The sequence below is a fragment of the Cajanus cajan genome, chromosome 6, assembly GCF_000230855.2.
Source record: "Cajanus cajan strain Asha chromosome 6, NIPB_CcT2T_4, whole genome shotgun sequence".
In the NCBI taxonomy this organism is placed as follows: Eukaryota; Viridiplantae; Streptophyta; class Magnoliopsida; order Fabales; family Fabaceae; genus Cajanus; species Cajanus cajan.
In genome coordinates, this window is record NC_138522.1 from 52925176 (window position 1) to 52934621 (window position 9446).

Genomic DNA, 9446 nt, shown 5'->3' on the forward strand with positions numbered 1-9446 from the left:
GAAATCGAATTTTTCGTTGTTTCTCAGTAGCTTCATCCGGAAAAAAAATAGAAAAGGTGATTTCATTATATTTTTTAACTAAACAAAAATTAAGGACGAAAAGTCAAATTTTGAATCTTACGAAGATTATATACGAAGGTTGAGAGTTTTCTTATGACTAAAAACTTGTTGAAATTAAAACAAACGAAAATTTATCTGATAACTACTATGTCAAACGACTCAAACTAGTAGTTCAAATGACGACAAGTTACGGTCCATCATGTAGATGGAAAATTATCTATCCTATACCGTTATTTCATATTACTTTCTTTAGGACTAAAACCCCATGGAAAATGCAAGCATCTTTTCCTCGTTAAAAGAAAACCCACCGTACAGGAAAATTGATTATACTAGTTGTAATACGTATATATATATATATATATATATATATATATATATATATATATATATATATATATATATATATATATATATAAGAGTAATTCACTTATTTTAAAAATAAATTTATTATATTCAATAATTCATATTTTACTTTAAATTTTAATAATTTAATTATTAAATTAAAAAAAATTATTACATAAATTAATTTTATAATTTTTTTAAAAAATAAAAATCATTTGATATTCTATTTTATTAATTCAAAACATATAAAATATTATTATAATTATCAATCAATTTAAATTAATGAAATAAATTATTAAATAATTTTTAAAATTTTAAAAAATTTATAAATTTGTTCTATATATTAAATTTTTTTAATTTAATAGTTAAATTGTTAAAATTTGATATAACACGTGAATTATTGAATAAAGTAAATTTAAATAAATTTATAAGTAAATTCTTCCTCTTATTTATATATATATATATATATATATATATATACTATAATGATATAACATTTGGTATAATTAAATTATTTATCAGTATATCACTTGATTCATAGACGTTACCGCACCATATTCATTCTTTATATATATCCCATGTTATATAATTTACACGGTATTCGATAGAATTTTCTGGTGTATATAATTTTCTTATGTTCATTATACTTGTGAACATAAGAACTCTTATGTTTATTTAATAAATATCAAAATTGATCAGTGTTCCGACCAATACTTAATTCTGTTGAGATGTCACTGCAGGAAAGACGAGGTTCCAGTTGTATCATGTACGTAATTCTAGCTAGACAAGCTCTAATTTAACAGCAGGGAACAGGGCTTGTATGTAACGATGCACATGAACGGAAGAAATTCCTGGCTGCACACAGATTACCAGCAACATTTTTCATTATCAATCACGTCAACGAATGATCATTATTACCATGTCCATTAGTTATTGAATAATTTGTCTGGGACATTTTAGTAACCGATGGGATGGGGTAAATTGTAATGCAGTTTCTATCAGTTCCCTTCTCACTCTCAACGTCGGTTTCAGCACCAATATTGCTGTTGTCTGCAGGTTTTTTCTCGTTTATCTCCCCTTTCTTGGATGAAGAATAGCACATCGTTTCTACAACGTTAAAGATAACCAATATTAGTTAATTAGCACTAATGAGATTCTTAATAAATTTTCAAAGAAGCTCAAGGAATGAAAAGATCAAACAGTTCAGATTACTGTATTATTTTTTCTATTTACTCAAGTTACCAATACTAAACAAACTACCTGTGTTTATTTTAAGTCACTAATTATTAGAAAACACAAAAGTGGTGAATTTGACACCTTATTTAATGATTCTCTTTCCAATGAAATATGACCAACAAGAGAATGTATTAAAAGGAGTGTGTTAGAGAATGTGTTATTAACACTCTTTAGATGAGGAAATCCAGAAATACACTCTTTTGACACACAAATAGCTAAAGATGAACTTAGGAAATAACGATGTTTCACAATGATTTTAAACTCAAGGAAAACTATCTTCTTCTCAGCCAATTTCTATAAGCATACAAATGATGAAGCCAGATTTATCACTACATCCTTCCTTGGTGACTAGAATTAATTCTTGCTTTAGATATATAAGCTTATGTACGGCAACAAGGTGACCCTGCTAAGGGAGAATATGGCTTCTCACTTTTCTGTTCTGTCCAGACATTGACATTCTTAATTTTATGAATATGTTGATGTAAGTTGTTTACATAGGTAGTAGGATAAATAAGACAAATTGCTACAAAGTACAGATGCATAATAAAGAAGTTAGGTATGTGTACACTACATGGTCAGCTGAATTAGTGTTCCTGCCACAAGACATAAATAGTTGTTAGTCATGTCAAATGGGACTTTCCACAAATAACTATTTATAGAATATTGCAGTTAATCTCAAGACAGGAAAATCCAGATTAATTTTGCCCAAAGTTTCAAGTGTGAAGCCTTCAACACAATAACGCTAAATCCTTACCTTTTATGCTACCATGAGTTACGAGTCCGCGAAGAACATCCAAGAACTTGGTCAATATAAGCCTTTCCTGCTCTCCGTAAACATCAGTGCATCCATCAGAATTAAATGACTTTTGAATCATGTTTTGATAAGTGTTGTTGCATGCAACTCCATTTGCAGAATTATTTCCAAAAAGCATAGCATCTTCTTCATCACACATCAATGCCGCTGTATCCGGTGATAATGGCCGATTACAATTGGCAATATCAACTTCATCTTTATTCATGCCATCATCAGAAACAGGCCGGTTGACATCTCTAGTTTCTTGAAGCGATTTAGCTGATAAAGCAACAGAAGATTCAACGTTCCCAGATTTTGTTTGCTGGTCAACTCTCATTTCTGAAAAGTGGGAAAACAATTTAAATGCCAATTGTGTTCAGATAAAATATGTCAAGAAGATATGGAAAGAGTGAAAGCTAAAAGCAGCATAAAAAGACAAAAGTATTGACAGGTATGTGAACCTTGACTCTGAAACCTACATCTCCGAAGATATGCAACTGCATAATGACACTTATGGCCAAATTACGTTTATGGCAAAAAATGAAAGACTTTAGGCATATTTTAGTAGTGTTTATGAATACATAACTAATTGAAAAAGTGAAAAAAAATGGCTGAAAGTATTTAGTGTGCGAAGGTCTCAAAAGGTTTTCACCGGAATCCCTTTCTTACGTAAATTTATTATTAAATGACACTAGCTTCATTAAAAATAACCTCATTAATTATATTAAATGTCAATAGTTTCCCTTCAAACTTTACAAATTGAATTCTTTCAGCACCAAATATTCAATAGTAAGTTTTTATGCTAAAAAAATGGGTTTTTTTTAAATATATATCATGACAATAACACCACTTCTCCTAGTTTATCCCTAAATTAGAAGTAAATATTTAACTACATCTTCAAAACGATATAAAGAGGACAAAATAGGTGTAAAAATAAAATAAAACAGATGCTTACATTAAATAAATGTCCTACCAGAATGAAATTTAGAATACTTGCAAACAAAAATAATAAAAATTATTCAGCAGACAGTAGATAAACCAAATTATTTTTAAAACAAGATAAAGTAAACATCCATGTTTTGCTAATTAAAAACCTTTATTTGGATTTGCAGCTACACGTGAGAGAACAACAAAAAGTGAACAGAGATTCTTCACATTCTGTGACTGGAGGACATCTGCCAATACGGACCTTCAGCATGAATAAATAGTTGGTTATAATTTATTTTTTTTTACATGTAAATTTAAAACATTAGATAGATTTGTCAAATATTGATTACAAAAGTTATATACCGGTACGTAGATCTTGAAGACCCTGAAAATCTTGTGTTGGCAGGGTCAGAAACAAAGGAATCTGACAGAGATGAAGGTGATGAAGCCATATGATCAATTTCCTGATTAAAATTCAAAATAACGTAAAAAGCATTATATTGAGTTTGGATGTCTGAGGATGGAGGAAATTGGTTAATAAACCAACTGGAAAATAATATGGAAATCAAGGGTTCGATGGGATAAAGCTAGCGCTGAAATGTTGATTTACGTTATGCGAATATGCTATAATTACAAGAAAAAGTTATTGCATTGTTGGATTCATATAATTTACATTTTCCAATCCAATGATAATGAACGTACTGCATAAAGAATAAGTAAATTATTATTTATATAAAACCAAGTAAATTCTGTCAAGAATGCAAAGAAAGCACCTGTTGGTATTGAGCAATCATGTTAACAGTTTGATCCATGGCCGACTTTCCAGGAAACATTTCCTGAATTTTTCTCTTCTTGGGTGTTAAACGGGTTCCATAGCCAGATGATCCAACAACTCCGGTATTGGCAGCATTAGATGCCTGTTTGATGTGAACTAGATTATACTCTTTGTGCAAAATTGCTCTTCTTTCATCACTTCCTTCAAAATTCTTGCAGTCCATGCATTTACAATTTTCAGAGCAGAGGATATTGGCTTGGAAGCACTCACAATACTTCTTAAGGCAACCTGATTTCTTGCAGTGACATCCTTTATTGTGCTTTCCTATTACTTGAATTTCACATTCCTGTGTTGAAAGAAGATATTTAAAAGGACGACAAGTCAACTAAAATATCAACTAAACCCAGAACAGAAAGTTCCATCATAAAAACTTAGCTCAAGAGCTTCATGCCAAAAGCCAATTACACGTGTTTGAGGGAGGTTAATTGAATTACAAACCTTGAAATCTCGTGGTTCTTGCGGACTGCTAGCAATTTTTGGTCTGAAAGCATTTGGATTACGTTCCAATGTTATCCCAACTGCCTCCTGTCTGGCAGCCTCATTATCCACATTATTGTGACAGTTTACACAGTTGCAGCCATCACAATAGATCCCAGCTGCAAAGCACTCACAGTACCTAGCATTTGCCAAATTAGGTTTTGCCAGTTAAAGAGAAAGAGACCAGGAAAAGAACATGCAAGATTTTTAGATATAGCATGGTTATGTGATGAAGTACTCTCGATTAAAGTTTTTATTACGGAGAAGCCAAAGTACTTACAATTTGAGGCACCTAGAATTTTTGCAGTTACATTGTTTCTGTTTCTTTGGAGTGGTGTCCTTTAATTCCACATAACATCGAGGTTGTGATCTAGGAGACTCTAGCTTCCTGAAAGAAAACAAATTAATCCACAGACACAATAAATCAGTACAAAAGTTCTTACTGTGAGGCAAAATTTAATAGAGTAAAGAGATAAAACACTATTTCCAACCCCTTTATGGACTGATGAAATATTTGTAGATTGTAGTGTTTTCCTTAACAAGTTTAGCTCTTTTGAGTAGTTTCCGAGTTTAGCAGCAAATTTATGATACTTCTTTTCCCAAAATGCATACAATACTATTTCCCTATTTTACCCGCAATTCAGATGATTGTAACCACCCTCAAAAAGATAATGATGAGCCCCATTGCATGCCGATACAAGCAAACCAATCTCACTTTTATTAATGTTGGAGAAAATAAAAAGAATTAAACAAACATTTATGATTGCAAAAATGGTTTATCAACTGCAATTAGAAGGAATTCCAGGCTTCCAGCCCCTAGAAAATGATTGCTACTTACATTTTTTATTTTTTTCCACAAAAACACTCTTCTCCAGAATCTCACTCTTACAAATTTTCCACGAATCATTCTTTTTTGTGTATCTAATCAAATTCAAATTATTTCAGCCAACAACCGATGTCTTGAAATAGAAGCCAACTTCTAGCACATACCTTCCGTTCTTAGATTCATATACAATCTTAATCGAACTAAAATTTAAAACACGTATCTAATTCAACATTCTCTACGCATATTGTTACGCTTTAGCACGATCCGAGTACTCCTTATCATTCAGACAGAGCAAATCAAAACGCTACCGTTTCTTTTCTTTGTATTTCCTTTTCTTTTGAGCGCTAATTATACTTACACCGCTTGCAACACCTTCACCGGAAGCTTCTGCACCGGGTGCGGAATTCGACGAAGCGGCGAAACTAGCTTCGGCCGCGGTGCTTGCAATTGCGGCATTACCGGAGACTCAGGTGTCCTCTGCCGTGAATATAACCACGACCGTTGCCCTGGCGGATGCAAATCCAATTGCAATTGCAACGGAGAATGCGGCGGCGGCGGCGGCTGAAGCGTCTGACACGGAGACTGAGGCAGCGGTGTCGGCGGCGGAAGTTTCAGGTGCGACGGATCACCGCAAGCGGCGGTGAAATCCAATTGCCTGGCCAATTTCCGCGGAGCTAAATCAAACGTCGTTTCGCTCTGTTCCATTTTAAAACGCACAACAGTGATCAGAAATGGATCTCGCTAAACAGCGGCTTGGTTTGCTGTGTTACTCTTAACGACTCGCCGTTTCGAAATGCGTTACCGAAACGCACGGAAAGCGCTTCAGCTAAGTTAGTTGTAACGAAACGGAGTGGCGTCGGCCTCGGAGTGGCGCCATAAATTCGCGTGCGTTACGAATTGAATAAGCAAGGAATCAACGGTGATTAAGAGAGAGAGAGAGAGAGTTTTGGTTTTTGATGAATAGAAAGAAGCAATGTCGCCGGAGAAAGGGTGGTTTGAGGAAGAGTATGGTGTGTGTGGCAGTGGCAGCTTTCTCTCCCTCTCGAGATTTTGAAAATTGAATTGAATAGGTTGAAGGGTTTGATTTGACGGTTGAGATTTGCTGGCGGAGCTTGAAGTGTCCCGTTTCCGTTGGATTCGGAAAAAGGTAACGGTACTTTCGGGATAATGACGGAGATAAATTTTGGCGCTAATCGATTCCAATGGAGGAGTACATCTTCAGCACGCACAAATCTAAATTCGAATTCAGGTGGCACCAATTCATTAAAAGAAAATTAAATATATAAAAAATTATTTTATTTATTTATAGTCAAACTTTACTTGCATCGATATTAAACTGCTCACAAACTCTAACCAATTTTTTTATGAACATAATTTATTCGGTGTATAAATATAACAATTAAGAACTAAGTTCAGAATTCATGCTTTCTGATAGCCAAATATTAAACTCCAACCATTTTAAGAAGTCATCTCCTTTTTCATTTGCCTCTCGCCTCGTCACCTTCCACCTGCGATACATATATCGAAGTAAGATGTGCAAACAATATAATTTTTTCGACACGTTTTTTTTTATTTTAATTATAACAATTGTTTCAGCATTTGAGCATATATACACATTAATAGGATATAAAAAAAATTATATATTCGTAGAGTAAGGGAACTACATCAATAATTCACAACACATGAGAATGTAATAATTAAAAACTTTGTTTTCTCTTACTATTTTTTTGTCTTATTAAAAAATTTGAGTTCAGAATCTCAAATAATGTACCCTTATTTTTATTTAAATTTAGTTTAAAATATTCAGTATAAATATAATGATTCATACTCAAAATATTACAATTAAATTATAAACTATATACAAATAAAGTAATACATTTAAAATAACAAATAATTTGTATGTAATATCATTCAAAAATTTAAATTAATAATATCATTTTTAATTGAATTCAAGTCAAATTTGAATCTAAATAGACCTACTTGAATAATAATTTGTATGTCATATATTTTTCTCCTGTATATGACACCTAATTTATTTGATTTTTTATAGTTTTACACTTTGAGATAACATAAAATGCTTAAACAAGAATCTAAGAAAAAAAAAAGGAATTTTATCACATTTGAAAAATAACCTTACTCAATTTTGAGATTCCAAACTAAGCGTTGCCGTTATATACAATCACTTTTTTCTAAAAACAATTGTTGTTTGCCATACAAAATAAAAAGTTTTATTAATTGATAAATATCATGTGGCAAGCACTAATAAACTTATTTATTTATCTTCCTAAAGTATTTTTCATTTTTACTTTTTAACAATTTAATTTCGTATTTCGCATCATATATAAAATCAAATATTGACTCGAGTTAATTTACAAATTATTAGTCATGTTATTACTTAACTCAAATAAAAAAATAAACTAAATCATATTTGTAACATTAATAAATTATACTTTTAATTATGAATATTGTTGTCACTAACTCAATCGAATCAATATTAAGACAACATAGTTAAAAATAATAATAATAATAATAATAATAATAATAATAATAAATAATAAAAAAACATTATTATGTGATCATGTATTTGTTGTGAGGTCAGTAAAAAATGATATCTTTGGCATAATTATAAAAAAGAAAATTGAGATGTGATAATTTTTTCAAAATTTTCTTTTTGTTATAAATTATTTTTCTTTTACCATGTTTCAAATTATAAGAATAATTTACGATTATAAACATGTATTATACTTACAAATAAAAATAAAATAAAATAATAAATAAGTTAGTGATGGCAACTCCCTTCACGAACTCCTTTACAAAACACATAAGGGGAAACAAGTCTACCCAAAATCTTCTATCATATTATAGTAAGTTAATAACCAGCCAAATATGAAAAAGAGAGGGAAAGAGAGTAAATCGTATTGTACATGCTCACTCATCATTTCTTCCAAACACATCCTGATTAAGTTGGATGCTATGTCACTGTCACTCATATACCTGATAGCCATCAAAGTGTGCTAAGTGATTTATCCATCGCTGTCATTATCATTTTTTTTCTAGTTGTGACTTGTGGGTAAAAAATATGCCAATGACTTGTGCATGTAGCATCACACTCGTATTTATTAGAGAAATTCTTGGGATGGGAACGTTAGTTACAGACATATTTAAATTCGTTTTTTTACATGTGTAAAAGGCTTATAAACGAAGCATACACTATTCTATATATATATTTCAATACATTCCAAACATTTTAATTTAACATATTGTTATTTAGTTTACTACAAATCAATTTCTATCATTTAAATTGATATAATATATAAATTAAAATTCGTAGCAATCAAAGTTAAAGTTAATAGTTATTGTCATAAAATTATAATAATGTACACTACTAAAACTAAAACATATAAATGAATGCTCATTTTTTATCATGAATAAATATGTAAACACAGGTGAGTGCATCCATATATTAAAATAATTATTATATAAGATTTTATATAAAATTAAATTAAAAAACATTATATTTAAAAATAGATGTATTTTTCATTTCACTAACGGCAATATTCATAATAATACAAGTATTTTTTTAAAATATTTAAAACAAAAAATTAAAACAATAAGATATCCTCATAAATTATTTAAAAACTAAGAGCATAAACGCATGCTAGATCATGGCATAACTGAGATAAGGAATCCACCTGGTGTTTGTTGATTTAATTTTTATTAGTATTGAAATAATATTTAATTAACAAAATTCATATTTTATAAATATAAATGAATTAATTTTTAATTGTTAATTTTAAAATATTATGTAAATTATAATTATATATATATATATATATATATATATATATATATATATATATATATATATATATATATATATATATATATATATGGTTTAGGGTTTAGGGTTTGTCTCACTTATTTGGCCTAAAAGAAATTGAGAAACTTGA

The 9446-nt window shown here is 30.3% G+C and overlaps 1 protein-coding gene across 1 annotated transcript; it reads right to left on the minus strand.

The window, feature by feature from the left end:
• Positions 1-1243: 1243 nt before the first annotated feature.
• LOC109799939 (protein tesmin/TSO1-like CXC 6) lies at positions 1244-6721 on the minus strand. The gene is made up of 8 exons (XM_020360602.3): positions 5855-6721; positions 4951-5058; positions 4632-4809; positions 4132-4479; positions 3722-3822; positions 3526-3620; positions 2393-2770; positions 1244-1509 (listed from the first exon to the last, which is right to left on the minus strand). The coding sequence occupies exons 1-8, from the start codon at positions 6199-6201 to the stop codon at positions 1295-1297; spliced, it is 1770 nt and encodes a 589-aa protein (XP_020216191.1). The 5' UTR covers positions 6202-6721; the 3' UTR covers positions 1244-1294.
• Between the last annotated feature and the right edge of the window lie 2725 nt (positions 6722-9446).